At 42.4% G+C, this 24,976-nt stretch overlaps 1 protein-coding gene across 2 annotated transcripts in view; it reads right to left on the bottom strand.

Annotated features, from left to right (window-relative positions):
* Positions 1–24,976, bottom strand: part of LOC115372368 (phosphofurin acidic cluster sorting protein 2) — a 56,557-nt gene that overhangs the window by 3,252 nt on the left and 28,329 nt on the right. The window contains exons 3-24 of one of the 2 annotated variants that reach the window (XM_030070204.1): positions 19,861–19,950; positions 19,411–19,536; positions 17,752–17,914; positions 16,351–16,442; positions 15,799–15,879; positions 15,379–15,438; positions 13,760–13,911; positions 12,945–13,038; positions 11,717–11,800; positions 10,840–10,970; positions 9,969–10,101; positions 9,727–9,831; positions 8,715–8,821; positions 7,291–7,445; positions 6,587–6,697; positions 4,966–5,068; positions 4,196–4,228; positions 2,882–2,924; positions 2,743–2,785; positions 1,731–1,869; positions 1,271–1,494; positions 438–551 (exon numbers count right to left, since the gene is read on the bottom strand). In XM_030070204.1, coding sequence (XP_029926064.1) covers positions 438–551; positions 1,271–1,494; positions 1,731–1,869; positions 2,743–2,785; positions 2,882–2,924; positions 4,196–4,228; positions 4,966–5,068; positions 6,587–6,697; positions 7,291–7,445; positions 8,715–8,821; positions 9,727–9,831; positions 9,969–10,101; positions 10,840–10,970; positions 11,717–11,800; positions 12,945–13,038; positions 13,760–13,911; positions 15,379–15,438; positions 15,799–15,879; positions 16,351–16,442; positions 17,752–17,914; positions 19,411–19,536; positions 19,861–19,950 — 2,383 coding nt within the window. The remainder of the gene's footprint in view (positions 1–437; positions 552–1,270; positions 1,495–1,730; positions 1,870–2,742; positions 2,786–2,881; positions 2,925–4,195; positions 4,229–4,965; positions 5,069–6,586; positions 6,698–7,290; positions 7,446–8,714; positions 8,822–9,726; positions 9,832–9,968; positions 10,102–10,839; positions 10,971–11,716; positions 11,801–12,944; positions 13,039–13,759; positions 13,912–15,378; positions 15,439–15,798; positions 15,880–16,350; positions 16,443–17,751; positions 17,915–19,410; positions 19,537–19,860; positions 19,951–24,976) is intronic. The other variant, XM_030070205.1, reaches the window with a different exon arrangement.

The following is a 24,976-nucleotide window of genomic DNA, read 5'->3' as shown; positions in this document are numbered from 1 at the left end:
GAAATATAAAATCCCAAACTCAATAATACTAAAACTAAATTAAAAACATAAAACTAAAATTTACCCTGAACATAAAAGGCCATGACTCATTCATGACAGAAAAAAACAGATGGATAAATGGAATTTGACTAAAAGAAATTGAGAAAGAAAAGAAATTCATGACTATTTAATTGCTTTTAAGGTCCAACAGTTACAAAAAATACAACTGACGCATTTAAAATATTTGAAGGACCTGCAGACACTTTGATTAAGCAGCAGACAAATCTTTGTTAACATGACTTTGTCTTTACCATCTGGAGAGGAGAGCTGCTGTACTTGGCATCACCACTAGATGGCAGTAGCACTTTTCAAATCGAAAGCAGTAGAGTAACTTGGGTGAGTGTGTGAGTGGATGTGTGTGTGTGTGTGTGTGTGTATGTCTCACTGACTGGCCTTACCTCTCAGCATCGTGTGCTGATGCTTGGCTGTACAGATCAACCTACTGATACCGTCAATCACTTGGCTCTTAGAGTCCAGCTCTTTCTCCTTGGGCTTCTTGCTGAGGAAAATCACTGTGGAGCGAGAACTCAGTGAGTAAAACAAACAAACAAACAAACAAACAAACAACAAAAACCTCACATCCTTATCTCTGTACTTCAACCTTTCCATGTTAATAAATCCAGGTTTTCCTCACACATCTCTCCTTTACATGCACATTGTTAGTCACAGGAATATTTACTACAAAATGGAAAACACGTCTGTAAACTGAAAGCTGCTCCCAAGCTGTAGACATGATTTTACATGTGGGGTCTTATCTCTTTATTTTTCATTGTGTTTATCTTTACAGTCAAATTTTGTGCTGAATATAACCATATCTATTCTGGGTCTGTTGGCTTGTTTGATTACCTAACAGTCTGGGGGAACACATGTAATTGGTTAGTATTTTTTTAGCTGGTTTTTGTTTGATGAACTGCACTTAAAACATCACCTGTCTAGGTATTAATACATTTCTACTTTTTAATATTCTTCATAAGCAGCTCTCAGTGTGATGACTCTGGTTCTGTTACACTGTGGCTGATTAATGTTTTCCTCTAATGTTGATGATCTAAGAATTCAAACTTTTTCTAAATTTGCTCTGGATATGAGCATCAGCTAAATGCTTAAAATATAAATGTAAAGGAAGCCTGTTATACATGAACCTCCATTTCATAACGCATGATTACTAGATAACATGCTCCTCAGACTCTTTCCTTTGTATAGTGCACAAGTCAAACCCCTTCCCCCGGCGTACCTTTCTTGTTCTTCTCCTTGGTCACCACAGTCATGGCCATGCTGGGCGGAGGGGTGAGCTCTCCGCCGCAGGGCAGGCGGCTGACTTGCAGTGAACGGAAGTTACTTTTCAGCGTGTTCTTCAGACCGACATCTCTCTTCTCTCCCTCTTTCTTCTTCTCCGGGCCTTGCCACGTCCAATAATCCACCTGGAGCCCCATCACTTCACCGCCTGAGCATGGAGAACTGGAGAGGGGAAAACAATTAAAAGTCTGAGGCATCTGTATCATGCTCCAGCACAACTAACGTTTACAGACTGACAAAGAAAAAAAAAACAAAAAAAACGTTGGCATAGAAAAATACTGTTTTACCAGCAGAAAAAAGGCTTATCACTTAATTATCAGCCACTGCAGGCTGTAATTTGTTTCTTTCACTGCATGTACGAAACATGGCAGATAAAGTGATGTGTAATCTTGACATACCCAGCTCCAGAGAGGGCGGTGGAGACGGAGGGAGACTGAGGGGGCGTGCCCCCAATCTCCTTCCCATACGGACCAGCCGATGGGGGCGTTGGGGAGGACAGGATGCTCGTATTTCCCCCCATGGCATCATCTGAGTCCACTGCATAGCAAGGTGGTAAAGACATCAATTTACAAAGCTTGAAAATGAATAAATACATAGCAAGAAGATGCTGTATATATTGCCAGGCTTCCCTTTCTATGTGAAATATAAAACCCCATGACTTTTCCATGACTAAAATGTTGAATGAGCTGATGAGGTTTTTATTCCTTTTAACCACAGCATATACAGAGCTCTTAAGTTAATTATTTTGTTTTATTATGCAGTGAACAGTGAAGACAATACAAAATAAATATTATATGAGGTGAATAATTTGTGTCTGAATTTTTAAATTGACACTGACAAAATTTTGTGATCTCCCATGATTTGTCTTAAGGATTATAAATTATATATATTGTATAAATTATAAATTATATATACTATAAATTCACAAATTTTCGATGACTTTCCAGAGCCCTGTATTAACTGCTTGTGTTGAAATACTGTACATCAGTCCTGGTCATAATTTTAACATTTTGGAATAAATGGGATAGTATCCGTTTCAGTCACAAAATCTGGGTCACTTCTCCCCCTCTTCCCTGGTTAAAACCTGCTACCAGTGTGAGACACCTGTGTTTTTCTGGCACTTACATGTTAGTACATGTAATGAGTGGCAAAATGTTGCCATCCTTGCTAATAATTTACATCAGGGCTGGTTGCACTCATGTATCAAACAGACACTTGTACTCTATGTTAAGCATCAGCTTCTTTGTATAATAAAATTGTGCAGCAATTAGAGAAAGGCTCAGATTAATGAATGCCATCGCACGTTGCGGTAATAGTCTTATCTACAGCAGACAGCTGACAGAACAGTAACATTTGTATGATTATAGCCACAAGGAAAGGCAGCATGGCTTAAAACAGAGATAATCATACCAGAGGTTGAGAGGCTGTGCTCCACAATGCCAACCTTCACAACCTGCAAGAAGAAAAAGTACAAGTGTAAGACAATGAAATTAACTACAAAATTAACTTTTTGCCTTGTTTGGCACTTTAGAAAAAAAAAAATCCTTACCCCAATGAATGGCACAAATTTCTGACAGGAGTCCTCGTCCGGGCTGTGAACAGAGAGAGTAGAGAGGCTGTGAGCCTGATCAGGGTTGACTTTAAAACTTCAACACTCCAGGGATGCACATGAACACTCAATGGCCCTGGAAGGATGATGGCCTTTGCATGGCCGACACCATGTACCATCGCAGTGGAGATGGCACATGATTGGCTGAGTGGAATGGGGTTATTCTGGGGTCAAGCTACAATGAGATGAATGAAAGGACCGCTCCTTACAACCAAAATGACACGGCCTCTCTTAAGAAGGACAGGGCTGGGATTAGAGAGCCATTTTATTATAGCGATAGTCAGCTTGGGCCCAGTGGCTGAAACTGTGTGGCTATTTTAAACTGTGTTTGGGTGTCAGAAGGCGAACTGTGGCTGTTGCTACTCGAAAAAAGTGTTGAGCACATGAGAGGATTGAACAGACGTGACCTTTTCAATGTGCTAGGGCTCTTCTGAGTACTGACTGTCCTTCTGTTCCTGTGCCATCTGAAGGGATTAAGACTTATACTGTGCATTTCACTGCAATCACCTGCACCAAAAAAAAAAGCATGCCTGAGGAAGGTCAGTGTTGTCGCAAAGCCTGAAATACAATTTGTTTTACCTCTGTCAAGACTGCCCTTGCTGTTACCTTCAAGTACTGTGTTTAGGAATCCAACATGATTCTGCATTATCATTGCAAAATTTATGTAGAATAAAGCATTCTGAAAACTGCGTGAATTGCAATTCCTTTTTGCCTGATATGTAAAAAAAATTTTTTTAGTAGTTCAAGAAACCAATAACACTGGGTACATGACTTTCTGGTTGGTCTTGCAGTACTCAGCAGCAAGATTCAGCGAACGATAATGTTAAAAGAATGGGAGTCATGCGGCAACCATGACATATTTCTTGGTCAGCTCACCTTTGAATCTATCTAATTACCTTTCTGCTGGTTTGCTTTTGTTGTATGCTTAAATGCAGATGATTTTGCCCAAATTTGAAACATTTTGCAGGTGCGACCAAAGCCCTCCATTCATTTGTCACCATTCATTTGTCAGTACCATAAATATCTGAATTAGTTTTTTGAGGTTGTTAGGCATATCTTCACAGCAACAACACAGAACTGAGAATAAGAATCAAAGTCACACCAAACCAAGGACACAGGTTGGGACAGAGTGCAAAGTGAGGTTACAGTGAGTTATCGAGTGTGAAAAGGGAAATGTTAGACACAGCAAGAAGCTCAGGCTAAATGGAGGAGAGAAAAATAAGGAGGGAAGAAAACAATAGTTGAATTAGATACCTGATGTAAAAATCAAAATACAAACTTCTCTTCCTTGAATGCAAAACCAAAGGGAAAGGGGGAAGAAGGAATGCAACAGTGTTAAATTGTGCGTCGTATTGAGTACCTTCTGACCACAAGGAAGCCACGCTGACAGAGAGGGGAAGGGTTCGGTCAAACCTCAAAGAAAACAGGCAAACTGCACAAAGGCAACAGGCTGTCCATTCAAACACGGGAAAACCAACAGGAGTGCATCCATGCTTCTGAATTCTGTCTATTTCGCAGGCTCTTGCAAGTCTGTTCTAACCTGAAAGCCAGGACCAAGCCCCTCCTGAGTCAGACCTATTTATCAAAAAGTGAATGTGAAAGGAGCCAAAATGGCCTCTGCTGTTCTTGGGTCAGGTGGCAGATCTCTAGCTCCCACTAAACAGATGCATGTGTGCTGAGGAAATTAATTAACTGATGCTGCATCACTACACATCAATCTGTGACTCTGTCTAATAATGCATGTGCCTTTGTTTTTCCATGCATGTGCATTTGGATATATTTCCCCATGTAACTGAATAGGTATTCACTTGATACAGTGATTAGCAGTCGACCTGTAGCAGCTTTTTTTTTCCCGAGACAAAATTTTAATGAGAGGAAACAGGAACAAGTAACATCAACATCAGTGCCACAAGGTAGAAACCATTCCAACACAGACATGCTTCAAGAAAACAGAGGCACAAATACATGCATACACTCAGACACACATTAGTATACAGAGCGGTGACTAATCAAAGTTACTTTACCTCTTCTGCTTGTAGGTGAGCATAGCTTCTGAGATGGGGAACTGGTGGGACACGTTGGCACCGGCCAGATACTGAACAACTCGTCCTGCTACATCTATGTTATCTGCCAGGGACAGAGACACACAGCGGTAAGCAACCAGTTTTTTTCCAGTGCAGAGTTGTAAAGTGATTTTCTGACTGACAGGATGCAAACAAATTGGTGCAAATGTGCTCATTTTTACATACAGTAACCAGCTAGTGTCCTGTGTGTTAGTCATTCATATTCCACTGAGTTAAAGAGCAGCTCCAGAGAAGGGGAGATATGCAGGCAGTGTTTCCATATTTTGCCCCTCTCCTGTAGGCCCAAAAGGGGTGGATTTCCACTAAAGTCTGAGCAGCAGAGAGAGGGAGACACAGCGGAGATATGGAGGCACTGTCTGAGTGTCTCTCCCTTTCTCCAGTGCTTTGACTTTGGCAGAAAACCAACTGAGGCGCTGGCACTCGTTTGTGGTATAAAACAGGTTTTTCAAAGGTTTTGAATCACCGCAACCACGAGAGGTACTTGGTCATGCAGTCACAACTGTGCACAAAAATGTCAGGCTGATAGTCCTAGTAGTATGCGAGATTAGCTGCGGACAGATACATGAACACACATGGACAGATACACATGACTAAAACGCATGATCCTGGTGGAGATAATAATCTAGCATTCCCATTAAAGCTGTGAATCATGTCCCAGTTGCAATATCTGTCAAAAGTAATTGCAATATGATTTTATTTACCCATGTTGTTAAGCCCCACTACTGTGTCTCTTGAATCTCTGATGAGTTATTTGTTATTAAGTGAATTAAAAAGTAGGGCTGGGTGAAAATCAGTGGGCTTATTATAACACAACAATTGAAAACTGAGGAGATGTGTGGGGGAAGAGCCTTGAGCTTGGATGTTACTGAGCGAGCGAGTGTGTGTGAGTCAACAATTTCGAGATTTATAAACTGCATGTGGGTGTGTACAGTTAATTGAAACCTAATTAAAACAGTGCTCCAATTCTCTAAAAATAACGCTGCAGTAATCCAATAACAAAAAGACGAATTTCTTCCGTTGTCCCATTTTGATTAAGGCTACACTTTATTCATTACTTTATTGGTTGCCAGATAGCAAACGGTAATAAACTGAGGTTTAAAGGCTAAAACTTAAACCATAACTGATACATATTACATGAAATAATAAAAAGAAAACAGAGTGTGACCTCAGGGTGTGTATTTCCCACAATGTGTCCACCCTGCACCGTCATCTAAAGTTATCAATGTGAATGCCTGAGTTTGACAGCCCATGTGTTGAATGTTTGAATCAGAGCTTTGACAGCGCCGAGGTCTGCAACTCTGGATAAGCGCTTCCTTCATCAAGCAGCTCCTGATGGTTCATGCGGTGGAGGAGTGGAGAGGCGATGCAGAGCTGTTCAGAGCAGGCTGCAGCTGTCTCCGGCAATTGGACCAAACCTCATCTTCCCATCCATCACCCTCTGACCCGTGCGCTGACCCCATCTCTTTCCCTTTCATGGTGGGTGAACATTAGATATGCAGACTTGCTTTACAGCTAGATACCAGAGCTGTGCGTCACTGAAGAGCACGAGCCTGAGTCCTACCTGAGGCGGGCCGTTCTGTCCTGCAGAACAGCTCCCTCCATGCGGTGTCCATGAAGATACTGTTGAACCTGCTGTCAAACGAGGCCACGTACTTGGCCAGGGGGTGAGAACCTGTGCATGAACACAGAGCAAAAGTTCTCAACTGAGTTTAGGTGCATGAAATATTTGGCAAGCTAGCCAATGACTGGGTCAATAAAGACAAATTTTCTTTTATTGCTTAAACGCTAACTATGCTAAATTTGCACACACTGTGACATTGCACACTGCACATTTTAGTAACCATTTTACTCCTTACTGTGTATGAACAGATTAGCCAAGTTGTGAAATTACTTTTATTTTTGAGCGCCTCAAACCCTGCAGGTCCCATTGTATTGATGTGATGCTGAAGCCATAAAACACTGGCATCTTGGGTTTGAATATTTCACCCAATATAAATGTGATATAGCTTCAATGAAGCATTGCAGTAAGCACATACAGAATATGTATGTGATATTGCCCTCAAATGTGGAGGAAAAAAATCTAACTTTGAAGCTACTAAAGGGAAATTTAAGGAAAAATATGGGATTAAGGGGTTATTGTCTTGATTTAATGAGCCTTTCATGTGCCACTTGTATGTCTTAACTGTCCACTTTCCCCTCAAAGGACAATAAAGAACTGAACTGAGCTCTTTGCTGTGAGGTTTGTGCTAAGTTCGGTTGCCTTACCTATAGGGATCACCAAGAAGCGGATGTAACTGAGCCAGTCCGGTGTCTTGTTGGCCAGCTGCTCCACAAAGAACCTCAGTATGGTGCTCAGGTAGCTCTGGTCGCCCGCCACCGCCACCTTGATCGTCGGTGGTGTCTGTGCATTGCAGTTACAGCTGCAGGGGTTGTAATGAGAAGACAGGGAATGAGCCAGTGAGAGGGAGAGATTTAAATTTTGAGAGAACAGCTGTGTCAGAGAGAGTGTGAGGAAGAGGAGAGAAAAGAATGGGTGTCTGAGGCACAAGTTTAGGCCTAAGCAGGGTTTTTTTTTTTTTCTGGCTCAAAATGGGCTTTTGCCAGAGCCGCTGTTGTAAGAGCCAGATGATGTCATATGTTAATTTGCATATTAGCAGCACATGCAAATTTCAGCAAGTGAAACCAACTACTTTTCACAAGTTTTCCATTTCAGGGTGGAATGAAATATAAGGGAAAAATGGCAAGAAACAACATTTTTACTTATTTTATGGGTATGACCGCGTAGATTCTTACTAGGAAAACAGAAAAACAGTCACAACAAAAGTAAGAGTTGTAAAAATTGAATATAAGACTTCCAAGTTGTATTTAACAGATGCAGCGACTTCCGAGGTCTTAAATTTACTCTGGAAATTTAGATTAAGGAGTAAATTAAATCTGTAGACAGCCAGAATTGACTGCTAAATACTATGGGATTCAACATACTAATGGTGCATACTGTCCCATGGTATAAAAATGACCCAGCCTATCTGTGAGGGTTTGATAGGTTTGTTCATCTCCGACTCCACCGTTACTCCGCCGGGTGCTCAGATGAGATTTCTGGCTTTCAAAAATGCACCCCGTGCCATTCCCATTCCCTGTGAAGGAAAAACCCTGCTCAGCTAAAGCAGCGACAGAACAGAGTGAGCATGTTAACATCAGAGGACTCATGACATGACATGGTCCCAGCTGGAGTAAACACGTTGACTGAGGAGCAGGTGTGTAAAGAGTGGAAAACTTGCTGTTCAGTTGGATTAAAGAGAAATAGGTTTGACAGAAGAGGCATAGCAGACTGAGGCAGCCTCATCTCCCACAGACAGGACTTCCTGTGGAGATGGCAGCCAGGTGGATGGATCCAAGAGCGAGAGAGAAAGATAGAGAGAGAAAGAGATAGAGTGAGAGAGAGAGAGAGAGCTCAAACTCAGCCTTTCACGGGGAAAAGGGCACATTGTGAGTGAGCGAGTTCACAGACAGGGAGCACTTCAGCAGATGTGAGTGACTGCATCCTGGAATTTGTCTGGCAGCAAGCCATGATAAACATACATGTTGAAGAGCTTGGTGAGGGCCGCTCTGAGATGATGAGCAAGAACACCAAACTCTCCGATGACCTGTCATTCAAACCAGCATGTGTGTGTGTATGCGGTGTGACTCACAATCTCTGGATGCGGGTGACGATAGTGTTGAAGGCAGCCTGAACATCGGCAGCAGAGCAGGTGGACACAATGGGCTGGCCCTGTTCATGGAGCAACTCCGCTACATACTGCACAAAGACAGACATGAGAGGGACAGGATGAGTTTGTGGATACAAACTGCGAGGCGAGGCGGGAAAAACCAGGGGAGACAGGCTGCTGGAGAACACACAGCGTGTAGATCCTTCAAACACTTTCTGTGTATGTCTCTGTCCTTTTGAAATAATGTCAACTATGCTAACCTTTACATGTTTAACGGTCTCCACTGCCAACTGCCTGTACAATAGCAAGAACCTTAACAGTAGATTCAGAGTTTTTCAAGCCAGGTTGTATTAAAATGTTGGTACCCGTCATCTGGAACACAGAGCAACTTGAGTTTGGCCTCAAAAAGATAAGATAAGATATTCCTTTATTAGTCCCACAGTGGGGAAATTTACAGCATTACAGTAGCAAAGTGGATAGCAAAATATGAAGCAAATTTACATTATAAACATAATAAATAGCAGCAAGCAATATAAACACTATAAACAAGGAATATAGAAAAAATAGAAATATGAACAATTTAAACAGCAGAAAATAACCTAAACTGAACAATTTAAACAGCAGAAAATAACCTAAACACAGCAGAAAATAACCTAAACAACAAAAAACATGATAAACCAAACCTATCCATCTACATTTGTCCAGTCAGGCAACAGTGGAGAAAAATATGTAAACGTTAGCATAGTTGACATCATTACAAAAAGACAAAAATATTGAGTAAGTCTGAAAAATACTCATTTAATTATTTTCCTAATGATAAAAGGCATAAATGTCGACTAGTAGGATCATTTACAAGTCAGCTCTACCCTGCAAGAACCCGCGTGGCCTGTGTGTATCGACATATGAGGAGCTGAGTGAGAGGGATTTTATGACTGAGGAGTTAGAAATATAATAACACACACACACACAGACACAGACACAGACACAGACTTACCTGCCCTTGCCACTCCATGGTGTTGATGAGGATGATGCTCTCTGGTAGGCGTTCGTCAGAGATGAGGATCTGGTTCAGCTGGTCGTACACAGACTTCCTGGGAACCTTCAGGACCAATCAGAACCAGTGAGTCAGACGGCGACACAGGCCAGTGCATTTCCATCTGACAAAACATGTGGACACTGGAGAGAAGATCTGCGGCTTGAAATAGCATTTGTGAGTGACGTGCGAGTTGTCTGGACCTGTGCTATGAGCCGTGAGTCTGGAGAGCACTCGCTGTCCATGCTGCTGGTCCTGTCACTCTGGGCCTTGGAGTTCTGTCTGTCCTTCATGGAGGTGCTGCGAGGACGCCGCTGCAGCCTGTTCTCCACTTTGCTGAGGAGGAGACAAACCGCAAGGAAATCAGAATACACAGCAGGGGAAGAGAGGAGAGGAGAAGCGGATGAGGAGGTTTAAAGGAAAACAGTTCACCCAAAATACAAAAACGGTATTTTCCTACTTACCCCTCGTGGATGCTGTCCATCCAGAAAGTTTCCATGTGATTTCGGTGAAGTTTCCAGGCTGTCACCATCCACTCAATGTAATGGGGCTGAATGGGTATTCGATTGTGGCGCTGACATCATCGTCAAAGAGCAATACATCTATTCAGCCTCAATGAGTACCAATTAAGGCAGACGGCAACAGTTTGCCTGTGTTCTTCAGCAGGAAGTAGTTCCCAATTAAACTCTTTGCCCCTGAGGGCGGTGGATTATGTGATTATGATTATTTGTGATGTTGTTTCTGGAGAGAGATTTTGCTTTGCCCCATGAACAATACCCATCCAGCCCCATTGCACTGGGGCAAAGGGTGACTGACTGAAAACCTCACCAAATCACAAAGAAACTGTCTGGATTAACAGAGTGAGAGAATATTTTTTGTATTCTGGATGAACTGTTGCTTTACCGATCATACAACAAAAACACTACATATTCGGCAATCATTTCTGAACAAAATAAATAAATAAATAAATAAATGAAAATAAACAAAAGTCCACCATAAGTTTTCTATAATACAAATTAGAGCATGATGACTTATTTTTCTACCATGTTTCAAATGTAATGTTGAGCCGTGTACCTGGGGGACATGTGGTTTTGGGACTCTGTCTTGCAGAGCTTGCCAACAGTGCCAGCCAGCCGTTCAGTGCTGACATCCCAGCCGCTGGTCACGTCCCCCATTACCTGCCCGCCATCGTCCGCCTCTGTCTCCTAAAGCAAGGGGGAGCATAGATAACCTGAGAAGGCGGTAGAGGACAATGTTGATGTTTATCATGCAACTCAGGCACCGTCATGTCCCATTCATCTTCATCGTGGTCTTTCTCAGGCTTTTGGCATTCTGTAGCCTTCCACTATTTTGTATGCGGCGAATAACGGCGGGAGTATCGAGGGTGAAAGCTGATAGAGGTGAGGCAGGCGGGGAGGCAGAGAGGTGCTGGCTTAAAGGATGATTGAGCTTAGCTGAGAGGCTGAGGATAATGATGGGAGCCCACCATGACAGAGGAGATAAAAAGTCACGGTCTCTCAGCAGGCAGCCGGGGAAATGCTGCTCCTGTAGCTCAGATATTCAGTTTGAACTGGGTTAGTGAAGTAGCCGCCACGCTGGTCAGAGGAGGGGAATCAGGGTTAGAGGAGCGAGGTTAGTCAGATCCAGCAGCGCAAAGGCAACAACAAACACAAACACTCCTCTTTTGCTCCTCATCAGTCGAGATTTATCCAGCTTCTGGCTGCCTTGTCTAGTCAACTCATCCATAATGGATGACTGGGCTGTTTGGTTTGCCTGCCCTCACTCACATACTCATTCTTTGCTTTATCTTGAAAAACAACTGAGCCCCATGGGAGGAAAGGACACTAGAGCAAAGAGAGGGAAGTGCTGGAAGGGTGAAATAAAAATACAACAAAAGATGCTCATGGGGATACGGTGTAAAAGTAAAAATGCTGCTGCTCCAAAAACATACCCCAATGGTGGTGTCTGTGATGCTGTCATCCTGATACCTGGAACCTTGCACTTTACACCTCTCCACAGATAGGAACTCTCCACTCTGCAGGGAAAACACACACACACACCAAAAACTTTTAACTATAGGGGGCACTGCCTTGTTGTATAAAACTCACAAAATTTGACAGCTCCAAATGGGAGTGCTTTGCTCCATCTGTTCAGGTCCAGACTGACCCGTCTTAAGATGTATAATAGAACAATTTCACAGAAGCGGCTCCACACAGTCGAGGCTTAGTGACAGCGGCAGAGCTGGCAGGGATAAATATCTCCAAGTGGTGTGGCTGACAGCCTGCACAGCCTTTGATGCCTGCTCACTCTCAGGCAGCACTTACTTCACTGAGGCGACCTACTGACAAGTGTGAATAAACCCCATAAGAATGGCTGATGCACTTGCACGCTGAAGTTTATTTCAATAGGAGTGTTTAAGTACTTCATGAGATGTTCAGTTGAATTTACTTAAATGTTAGATGAAAGACTTTCCATTTTTGCCGGCCTGAAATGTTTATCAAATCGTACGGGAGACATTTATTGAGCAAAATGGTTGGCTATAGCAGTCTGTAATGCTCTGGGCTGTTTTATTACAGGCTAAAATGGATTCCCAGATATTTATAAACAGCCCTCCCTCTCTCATCATCAGTCTCAACATGTCTCCCTCTCTCTCTGCCGTTGTTCTTTCCAATGGGCCATAAATCTCAGACCAGGAATTCAGGGACTGTTCCATCCAATCTTCTCTCCAGGCCTGGGAGTATGTTTTTTTTCTCTGTGTAGGTGTGTTGATGGTGGTGGAGGGGTTGTTTAGTGTCAGTCTCTATAAATACAAGAGGGCTGTAGGGGTGGATAGGTTAAGGGCTTCGTGGCATGACCCCCACTCCCACCCCCACCTTGTCCTGTAGGGGTGAGGCTTGAGGGGATAGTGGGGTGGGGTAGTGGTGCTTTGGGATCACATTGCACTCGTGCTGAGAATGTCTCGCCTATAGTACCGCGATCCCAGCATGCCCTTGGGAAACCCCGGACCACAATAAAAATAATGGATTGCAAGGCATTTAAACAGGTGCTCTCGGGCAGTTCTGTCATGCTTTTTACGTAACATTGGGAAGGAAAAAAATAAAAAAACACTTCATAGATAAATGTTGGAGCTGAAAGCCATCCCAGGGGGTAGTTAATAGAGTGCAAGGTCATCTGCTTACAGGACATGACAGCTCTCTGTGCTGGCTCTTTTGGCTGTGCAGGCTTCCAATTTCTGTCTGGGAGCTGGAGTGAGACATCCCTTCAAAAAACGGCCTGGAAAAAAGAACAAAAAAATGGATTTATGATTTATTTCCTCATTTATTTAATAAAATGTGACCTTTCTGTTAGCTAGGCAGGACAATATGATGGCCCAATCCTGATTTTACCAATTATGAATTATGAATATATTTATAGTAGTATCTTACAGATCTTTTATCAACTTTTAAATTCCACTCTAAATCCATGTACAGGCTCATTTAGTTTGAGAGGTTGCAAACAATACAAATTAGTGATGCACCCATATAAGCTGATATCAGCTTTAAAAAGCATCTGATATCAGTGCAGTATTATTTTTACTGTCTATGCTTGTCTAATTGTGAAACTGGCACATGTGGGACCCTCTTGCAGATGTGTGTGAGTTAACATCGCTATAAAATTTGCAAAAAGTAAGGCTAACACTTTCTTTTGTTAAAAAAGACTTAAGATTATCTTAAAACAGACTTGCCTGAAAAACTTAATCTGTACAGCACCTGCATTTGCATTGTGATTCTTATAAATATGCATATGGGTATCAGTGGTTATGAATGTGGAGATAATGGATATTAGTATCAGCCTAAAAAAAAGATATCAGTGCATCCCCAATATAAGCATAAATAATTTATGTGTGTTAAAAAAATAATGATCTTAAAGAGCAAATGCCTAATTTCAGTCAAACATAATCCCGTCTACATGGCATGAATCCACCTTCGATGTGAGTAAGCAAGTATGGGCATACTTCAGTTTGGGTTTGGGCGTGCTCAGGACACTCTCGTTGTCCTCCATCTCCGGCCCACTGTCACTCTGGTTGTACACCTCCAGACTGTCGTAGAGTAAGTCCAGATCCTCCTCCACCTCCTGGGTCTGATCCACTGGGTCAGAGTCCAAGACCTGTCACACAACAGAAGTACATCATCAATACGTCGGTACATCGGAATAATGTATTTGTGACTACGAATTAAATAAAGAGCGGGGAGTCACTGCTGCTGTGCATTAGCTAATCACTTACAGAGCTGTGCTAATGGGGCTTAAAGAATGAATGAGATGCATTGAAAACTGTAAGATGAGCGTATCTACTCTATGCTATAAATACGTCCACGCCTTGGTCCTGAGCAGGCCAATTAAAGGTAAGTGAGTGTTAGGGGACAGCCAAGGTGCTGAGCCTTGATGTCCCAGCTGCACGGTGGGGTAGTATATCATAAGAATTGCACGCAAGCAGGTTGGTGGACTAATCAGGTGATTAATGCCACTCCATAAGAGCAGGAGCTGGCAGGAAGCAGATAAACACAGTCTGTCCCCTTCCCTCCTCCTGGCCATGTATTTATAGAGCTGTAGCCCTGTACGCTGCCCGGCCACAAGGAAGGGATTAGAGACAGGGAACGTGATAAAAAGATCATTGGGCCACCTGGAGGCTTCCAGAAACATCTAGACAAGCACAGGTCAGATGGCCTGAGGGCTTTTGTAAGAAACACTAGGTTAAACCACTCACACACGGGTAACACTGCTCCAAACTGTCTGAATCAAATATAGAGCTAAAGAGATTACAACAACGGGAGAGTAAATCCCCATTCAGTCAGAAAACCAGAGGAAATATAAATAGCATCTATTTATACAGCTAAGATATTTGTTGAAGCCATCAATGCACTGTCTTTGAAGTCACAAACAATCCCATACACAAACAAGTGCTCTAGATATCTCAATTAATCCCAAAGATTATGCAGTCATATGGTAATTATTATCATTATAAAGGCCTAACACAGATCATCTACTAATGGATATCTAGGATAGTTGCATACAAATGGCTTACGCGCTGCTGATGACCTGATTACAAGCCATTATGTAGAACAACCCATAGAAAACATTTATTCAAAAAGTAGGAAATAGGACAAGTTTATGAACCCTCATTTATCATTAGATTAAGCGGTGGAGAATGAGGCTGTTAATGGATTCACCATGCAGATCACTGCTAATGGCAATGTATGAATCATACATCCATGAACACAGAGGTAATGCAGCCTAGCGCCATAATGATGCTGTGGCAATAATTTCTTTACAGGCAATTCTTTCCCCAGTCAGGAACACATTAGCAGTGATGTAGCAATATGCTGTTTAGAGAGTCAATACTGAGTGATTCTATTCTCCTGCCCTGAGGGCAATTTAATAACTGATATGTTTCACAGCTGATTTACTGAAAGCTCCACAACAGAGAGACTGAGAGAGGCCAGGCAAGTGCACGCAGGGAGGACCAGGGGTGTATGTTACCCCTCTTCGATTTGTGCTACCTCCTTTGCTTTGACCTTGAACATGTTGCCCTGGGTGGCGATCAAAACAAAAGCAATTATTTTTTTCCCAACTTACCTCATCTGACACCTTGAACCTCTTCAACAAGGCCACAAACTTCTGCTTGAAGTTGGGTTGCTGTTCAGAGAAAAAAAAGGGACAGAAGAATCAAGCAGCTACTATGAAAGAGAACCCCCTGAAAATGCAACAACTGCCGATTAAATAAGCATGGCAGCTGGGCTCAAGCTTATCAGTTCTCCCAGTAACTGTCCAGTGGATTATTCATTCACAGCCGCTCTATGTAAAGACCATTATAATCACTCCAGTGAGCACACAACGTTCATTTACATGCTTGTCCACATCCCCTTAATGGCCTGAACAAATGGAACACACTGTGTCCTTCCTCCTTAAAAGCTTGTACAGTGGCAAGCACAAGTCTGGAGTTATGCTGCTGGTCAATGATTGGCAAGTATAAACGGAGGAGAGGGAGCGGCTAACCCTGGTCATGGAGGTTGTTCGGATCATTTTCCTCCGGGCCTTCTTCGGCTTTCTGACCTCGTCGTCTTCATCGTAGAGATCCTGAAATGAAGGGAAGGTTTTGGCAATTCAGACAAAATATTTCATAAATGGCAATATGCAGGCACAACTAAATTCCTATCTGAATTAGGGTTTTAACCGACATGTTTTTTTCAACACTGACCCTGACTACAATTTTTGTTGTCAATTACCAACATTTTGTGCTGGTGTTCAATATCTTTAAATTTAAAAAGTACTATGCAAAAAAAAATATACGAGAAAACTATTAATAGAGAAAATCTTTTTTAAGAAATATTTCAATAAACACAATGAACACAGAGAAAACTGCACAAGTACTGTACTTAATGCAAATATCACACATGAATGCTCATTTTTTATGTGTCTTGATGCTTCACTGATATGTGGGCATGTTCATTCAGCTGTGTACGTTATATGTGCTTTTATTTTTAATTTACTGGGTATTTCCATTGAGATTTGTGCACCGTCTACACCCATGCACATTCTGGCACTGACCTGGCCGTGCACTGCGTCATCACTCGCTTCCTGTTCTGACGAGTAGCTGTCGTCGTCCTCCTCAGAATAGTTATCCATGTCTGGGGAGCGGTCTGAGTTGGGCAACCCACAAACACATACAGACACACGTCAAAATACAGGCAAGAACATGTCCGGAATTATATTAGGCAGCACTACATGGATTCAAATTGCCAAGTTTCCCACTGAGACGTCTTTTTTTAGACCCAAACTGAGAGAGGTCGAGTTTAACTGGTGACCTAAAAAGAGCCAAGCAGAAATCCAAGGTCACTGCTTTATTAAACATCAGCGTTGAAACTCATGCAAACTGAACTGTCTGCAGGAACGAGGAATGCCTATAGGAAGTCGTTCTTTCTGAGTGTAATCAAGCCTCCCAAATTCAGTATGAAAACTAGTCTGGTTCTGTAAATGTCATGCTTGCACTGCTATCGGTAGGCTTGCACGGTCTATGCTATCCTCTTCAATTCTGCTCTATGTTTCAATACTCAAACTGTCCGGTCTACTTAGCAGGCATAATGGACAACATTATGTGGTAATGTAAAAATATATTCTTTTCATTGTGCACAATTAAACGCTGAATTTGCCTGTCGACATATAATGAAAAGCTTATGAAATGCAAATACAACTGCAGAAAGATTTCTGAAATGAATGTTTAACGGTTTGAATAAATTTGAACTACATTTCAACGACTGAAATTTTTAACTGTTTAGCAGCTTTACTTGGTATGAATGAGCTCCACTCCTAAAGAGCTGGGCTTGAACAGACTTAACTGCATATTTGACTGCAAGTGACAGATCAAGTGATAGAAGATCTTTGTTCTGGACAGCTAATTCAGACTTCCTTCTCACTATGAAACATCCTGTTCTATGTTCCTGGATGGGATGGATGTTATTACAAATCACTGCAGAAAAGGAGAAAGATAAACATCTTCCTTTCCCTCTGAGTGACACTAGTTTAATACTTGGTGCATGAGCTCATCTGTTATGTTTGAGTGGCCTCCTTAATAACAACCAGAACAGGGAGGGATCAACTTAGCAGGATGAAGGCGTGGAGTCCGATCAAGGCCCAACATTTGCCCCCTCCAGATTTAGAGTAGTGTAAGGCAATAGGCCGTACATCTGTTCAACTCTCAAATCAACATTACAACCACAGCTGAGGAGAATAACATATCCTTGGCCATAGGTTGGCCTGGGATTAATAGAGTATATTCTGTCCTTGGTTGGGAAATAGGAGCCATGTGAAAAGGAGGGAAGAGAGAGGCCACGGCAGGGAGAGCTAGCTCCAGGATGGAGGTTGAAATTACAGACAGGATTTGGCTGGGCAGCACGGGTACAGTCCTCTCTAACACACGCAAGGAGGGGGAGGGGAGCTGGCTGTGCCCACCTGAGGTTTTGGCCTTGCGTCCCGCCTGCCCGCTACTGTCCTCGTGGTCGATGGGCTGGCTGGACAGAGAGTACACGCTGATCTCCGCCACACGCACTGGCGCCTCCTTCACGTTGCTATGGAGACCAAGAATCTGTCCTCCGTCTGTCGGGTGTTGCATCACCTGGACGCAGGATGCAACAATATTAATGCTGGCTGCAGATTAAGGAGATGAATTTCCACAAAAATCACGTCTAAAATATTTTATACAACTGCAACAAACTGTAGTTGTACACTATACTTCCCTTGTAATGTCCCTGACAACACTGTCTTTTCTGGAATGAATTCATCTGTCGTAAGACTTGATACATGGAACATGGATAGCATCTGCCTAAATATCAAATCCATTTCAGCTGAGACGTTGCCATGTCCCTTACAATTCCTGTGCCTATCAATCACTCAGGAAACCCATGCTGAAGCTGAATGGAACAAATGAGACAGGCACAATGATGGGAGAATCGTATCTCTCTCTTCACTGAGCAGCTAACACACCCAGCAGAGATTGAGATGGCTTTCATTACACTGTTTTATGCTTGCAGAGATTTACCAACTTGAACTGATTACAAGTTGACAGATTTGCGGTCTCTTTATAAATAAACCGACACCGGCACAGTGCTGCTTTTCCATTCTGAATGTCATCATGTGCCAAGCCAATTTGCTCACATCACCAAGTCAAACAGCATGGCATAGCTGGTATAAATTGTCTGAATCATATGAGAAGGGATGAGCTTTAATTTTAAGCACTGTCCAGGGGGCAGTTTCAGTGTTTTGCTTGATAAACTGCTGTTGAGGGAGTGAGGCTAATTTTGTTCAAACAGTGGCAGGGGGCCACTAGAAGACTCTATGCAAAGCCCAATAATGGTCTTCCTCCCACATAATGTCCTGACAGATTCAAAATGAGGGGACATGAGAGTTTATTCTACAGCTGATGACAACATAATTACCCAATGGGCTACAATAATGGCCAATCTGGCTTTGTTCATACAAGACTGTGGGTTGCTCACTGCATCATCATAACAACACAGCAGTTGAGTGGTATTTTAAACTGTAATAACGCATTACCCTAGTCTTCAGATGTCAATCTACTTTTGCCACGGGGCTATTGTTGGAAAATACCTTTGGCTAGACACCCATGTACAGTGCATCCAATGCTGTAATTAGCATGGTATCAATGCTGTCTGTGATTATGCAGAGAACATAAGTAAGGCTTAGTAACTATCAACTGTATTGCACACCCATGGTAGACATTACACAAATATTCACACTGGGTAATATTGTGAGCCATAGTCCATTACTTATGCACAGCATGGCTGAACACTGTTGTTTCACAAAAGTGCATATGAAACCAGCTCCAGATGGCCCATAATCTCACACAGCAGTATGTGTGATAAGCATGAATCATCTAAAATGACGTGTGACACAGGAGGCCTTCTCTCTGGCAAACAAGCTATGGTGAATAGACGCTAATAACTATGTCAATCACTGTCGAGAGACAGAATGCAATCACACGCTCGTACCAAAATGACTTGTTTCTCCAGAGAAATTAAATGGCAGACAAGGTATCAAGAAATTAAATAATAAAAAGAGACGTATGTTAATTTACATTAATGTCTCCAGTACCTCAGCCATATTGATGACTCCGACGGCCAACGTCTTGTAGCCCAGGATGGTCCGGTTCTTGTAGCGTTTCCTCCTCTGTAACATTATCTGGAGTCTATTGGCGTCTCTCTTCAGAAAATGGGGGTACTAGCAGTAAAACAAAAACTCAGATCAACAAAACTGAATGCAAGCCGCAGTATATATTCATCAGCTTTTGGATAAGAACTGACATGCACACAGTAGACTCATTTCAAAGCACTCAATTTGTTTCACTGGCAGAAAGTACACTACAACAAGACAGAAGGGCTGTGTGAACCAGGGCTTACAATCATTTCCGAAGCCATCAAGAGTCTGCGGGTAAATGAATCATCCTACAGAAATTGAAAAATCCTGAGCTTGTCCCATAAAGCCCAAGTGCGATATTTATTTGGCCAGCAACAAGAATTCAATGTGTCATGACTGAATGTTTACCTGTAGTGAGAAAGTGAGCTCCAGATCAGTCTCCATTAGGCCGCTGGGTGGGAGGACATACTCATTTGATCTCAGAAGACGCTTTGAACCCTGGAAGACAAAGGGAAGAAAAGTTTATCCTTATGAATTTTGGACATTTATAGATGCTATACATAAATCTGAATAGCACTCAGGATGCTATTAGGGTGCTTTGCTACACGCATTCTGCATGTAAAGCAATTTAAGGGTCATAAAGTAAGATGTTATACATTACAGTTTTGTTTTACAAAATGGAACGGGGCTGATTGAATGCGACTTGAATAATATGATTATAGTGGAAGTCTGTGAAAAGTGTTGCAGTGGAAGTCTCTTGTTCATAACCTAGTAGTAAAACAGATCCATCACCTGCCAAATGTTTCCTCAGTGTGGTGCAGTAATCTTACACCACTTTGTTGAGCCCATAAACAAATTTCTCCAATCAGTGATGTAAAGCCAAAACACAGTATGACAATCAGAATCAAAGAAAACACATGTGCACCATTTAGTGCAGATCTCTTGTGACCAAACTCCTTGTATTCCTTCAGTGTTTCTTTGAGTGCCCAAATAAAATTAGTAGTACTGTAATAAGCTCAACTGTTGCCGTCCCTTGAGGCACTTGCATTGCCAGCAGTAGCCTACAATTAGCTGTTTGACTGCTTTCACACTAAGTTTTAAAGTCTTTTCCATTTGCAGACATGACTGCTATCCAGCTGCTTTCATTACAAACACTGTAAGGGATCTTAACCAGGAATAAATATATTTGTAAGCAGATCAGATGTTTATCGAACAACCTGTAGCAAATGCAATACATCAAAATTCACACAGATAAACTCCAAAATAGATGCTTAATATTGGATCGGCATATCCTCGACAATAAGTACAATTTTTGCGGTCCCATAGCACAAACAAAAATCCTACATCTGTGGTGCTTTGGTAGGGTTGCTGATTAATACCAATAATGCAGCAATGACTTTGCCAGGCATTGAGATTTATGGCTTTCAAAGCTCACTTCTGTCCCGTACTCATTTATGGAACACAAAATCCCCCCAAATCCCACATCTCATTCCTTCTTATTGTTGCTTTTTTTAGCTTTTATCTATTCCAGGGAATGGTGACCGTGAATGCATGCTCTTTCTCAGTACGACCCTGTATCACATTCACACATTTACAGATTCACACATTAGAGCAGGCAAGTTCAAACACATTCAACACCTCCATGGCCATCTACTGAACAGTGCCACTAAAGCAAAAGAGGATCAGATGCCTTGCTCAAGGGCACATCAAGAGTAGGTGTTGAGGGAGAGACAGAGAGAAGGGTTACGATTAGGGTTCACTTTCACTATCCATGTTTTCCAAGCCGATTTGATGACCAGAGACAACAAAATTACTTATCAAGCCTTTTTTCATGTGTGAGTTAAATACTTCCTTGACCGGAATGGTGTAAGATCCAGGTGAAAATGTCATATCCTTTTTAGATCTTGGTTAAAAAAAAACAAAAAAAAACTTCAAGGCTTCGGCCTTCAGCACGTTTTAATAAGAAAAACTAAACTGTTAACTTATTTTCAGAACATGCAGAGGACTTAAGCCATTATCTGCTACTAAGTTGCATGTTGATGCCAGGGATCTCTTGAATAGAGTAACGATCAAGTGTCCTAAGCTGCTGCCCAGGATCAAATTTAGCTTAATTATCCAACGCTTGGTATTCTGGCCACAAGTAAGAACAGCTCATCATCAAAGCACATGCTAGCACTGGCACGAAGGTGCTGTGGCAAAACAGCATGGGGATTTAAATCCCATGTGGTATGGAAGTCTCTTAAAATTATATGGATACTAATGCCCACTGTGTTTCCTCAGGGGAACTATCGCTCAGTCCTAACATACAGCTCATCATCTCAGCATGTTTCTTTCAGTGCAACTGCATGGGATTCTGTCATACACCACATTAAGATACAGTGCAAACTCTTTTTTTCTGCTGCTTATCATGATTTCAAAGCAAGTATGCAGAATATGAACATCAGGGCAGAAACAGCTTGTAAAGTCTCAGTTTTCCATTTTAGGAAGGTGTCAAGCTCTCGCTGGAGACGGAAGGCCTGATTTCCGACTGCTCACAGACTGCTGTACAAATTTCACAAGTGCTCAAAACTTAAATCACATGTCTACTCAAACTCTAACGAAAGCATGAAATAAGATTTGCTGAGCACCACGGGGCAGGTAGGATATCCTGTATCTGACTTAATACCCTGGGGAGAAACTCATTAATAGTCTGATCCAGCGGGTACAGCATTAGATCCTAATGTCATCAGCTAGACTGGCAGTGCTGCTGAATCATGTAACAGACACCAAATGAAATGCTCGGGCATGTGCTGAGGAATCATTACAGGATACCAGAGGGGGGATTGGCCTTATTCAGCTATGCAGCGGTGCTAGCTACATATGTAAAAGCAAGAGCAAAATAACCTGGATGGATTTAAAATACCCACTTGTGTGTTAATAGCATCAAAATGACAATGCATGCCTCCTACAGATGTAACACATAACACTGAGGCTGCAATTCTGCATTTTACTCCATTAACTAACTTGTTTGGCTCCGTTTTTGATCTGACATGCTGCTTCGCCATCTTTCCACACGTATAAACTCAACATGGATAAAGGATGGAGAAAACAGGGTGAGGAAGAGCGAAAGAAGCACTGTGGGAGACAGTAAGATCAACAAGCATCCTAGACAATAGGAAGCTGTCATCAATGGCCCTCTCTTAATGAGCCGCTGAGGGGAAGAGGAACAGGAGAAGAGTCACAGCCCACAGAGCTGGCATACGTACCCACACTTCAATTAACCAACTCTCTGAGATCAGTCAGGCAGTATAAATAGCTGAGCTGGAGCAAACAAAATGCAAGGCTGTATGTGGTACATTTACTTTCCTCTCAATATGTTACAAATATGCAACAGGTTCATTCTTCATACATCAGTAGATCTTGCATGTGGTTAATAATGTTTTCATTTTGCTATCTCACAAATAAGGAACGTAAAGTTTTAGCATGGGTTGATCACTCATTAAAAAGCCAAGGGTTTTAAAACAGATATTCAACTTAGCTCCAAAGAACAGCGAGAAAAAAAGCTTTGAAGAACTGAAGGGAGCATGGGAATAAAGTATTCTAAAACTTTGCTAAGTTTTGTTATGCATCATGGCTCAATATGCTACAGAGATGGAACATGCTGGCAGAGTCTTGACAGTATCCACAGCGGTTGTTTTGGAACGCGCAGAGAAAAAAAAGAAGGGTAAATCTCTGTGTCTGAGGCTGACCTTGTCACTAATTCGAGCTCCACACAGAGAAGCCTTGTATGCGCTCGTTTCTCAAGCTCAGTAGCTGGTACAATGAATCAAGGCACAAAAGCCAAGCACTCTCAAACTGCCTGACATGCATTAACAATACAGAGCCTTGGCAAGGAAAGCTTGTACTGAATGTCCTGCTTGGCCCCCTCCCTCGCCCCCCTCGCCCTCTCTGCACCGCTACAAGCTTGTCTACTGTCTCTCTGGGGCCAGATGGGGGGATGTAACAGCCCCTCTCTTCTACCAAGCTCTGCATGCCTGTGAGGGAAAAAAAAAGCTTGGCTATAACTCCAACTGTACATTATCATGCAAGGTAACCATTTTAAAGACGTGAGGATGTGAAATTCTCCCAATGGGGTCCAATCGCTTTTATGCAGCTTAGAAGTGATTCAGGGTGAGGACAAGAGCTTCATGTGCAACTGTATTTAAGAGAACTGGCATACTGCACCTCTGCTTTCACTCAACACACACTCACAGACACATAATTGGATCATATCTCAGAGTACAGCAAATGTAAGTGCTTTGGACACTGGCTGGAGCTGAAATGAGGATTGTATGCCTTTCCTAACATAATCCAGCTCAAAACAATGTCTGACCATGACCCCAGGCATCCGCACAGAGAGGAGACACTTCACTGAACTCATACTTCAGTATGTAGGGCATGAGGAATACCGGGGCATTCTGTTGCAGCTAGAGCTGGAACAATTAGGCGACTAAATCAATAAGTCGTTTGACAACAAATCTATTATAATTTACATAACTGAGTAATTGTTTAAGTCATTTTTCAAGTGAAAACATTTTCTGGTTTAACCTCTCATATCATAAAATGCAAAAGAACGACTTTGACTTCTGCATACAAGAATAATCTTTATTTAACAAAAGATGAAATGCTGAAAGGAGGAACAAATTATACTGGATGTCAAGCCAGTGACGTTAAACCGACTGATCCTTTGTGTGGTAAATGACATGTTGTCATGTGGCAGCCTATGATTGTTTGATTGGCTGTGCCATGTTTTATATATCATTGTGTCAATCTTAATTCATGTATGCCTAACAAAGGACTAAGACTGAAGAGCTGCAGTTCCTTTGTGAATAAATTTGAGACAACCTCCTTTCTATGTGTCATTACATTTTTGACCTAGTCTGGCCCCTAGTCAGACTAGGTAAGCAATTTGAAGACATCACTTTGGGTTCGGGAAACTTGTGATAGGCCTAGGTCTTTGTCATTCGTTTAAATATTTTATAGGTGAAATGATTAATCAATTAATCAGAAATCAGAAACCCAACCAGTGGGAAACGCAGGAAAGGTTTGTGTGAGGAGGCTCGAAGTGGAGTGACCTGGCGGTCTCCGGGGTGAGAGACGGGAGACGAGCTCCCCTGGGAACACTGAGTGTCCTGGAGACCGAGCTGCTATCTCATCATCCCTGCTGCTGCGGGTTGGGAGACCATCCAAATGGCTAGTGGTACACACCCCACAGGGTGGGGCGGTGCATGCAAGCCACTTAACCTGATGAGCCTCTGAGACACAAAGAGATGGCCATTGTAACGGCCAGATAACTGATGACGTGCGGTAATGAGGCTTTGTCATTTAAAAATAAAAACCCTGCTCCTGCTCTGTCATCTTCTCCAACGCTCTCTTCATCTCCTCAGCGTCTCCATTTTCCTTAGCCAAACCTGCTGGAAATTGGATTTAATGCTCCAGTTCCAGAGTTGTGGTGACCAGGGCTTGCTTGGCTTTCCTCCGGGCAGCTCAGCAGAAATGGAGAGAT

The sequence above is a fragment of the Myripristis murdjan genome, chromosome 15, assembly GCF_902150065.1.
Source record: "Myripristis murdjan chromosome 15, fMyrMur1.1, whole genome shotgun sequence".
In the NCBI taxonomy this organism is placed as follows: domain Eukaryota; kingdom Metazoa; phylum Chordata; class Actinopteri; order Holocentriformes; family Holocentridae; genus Myripristis; species Myripristis murdjan.
Note: the sequence above shows the minus strand (reverse complement) of the source record. Positions and strands in the feature narration are given on the sequence as shown.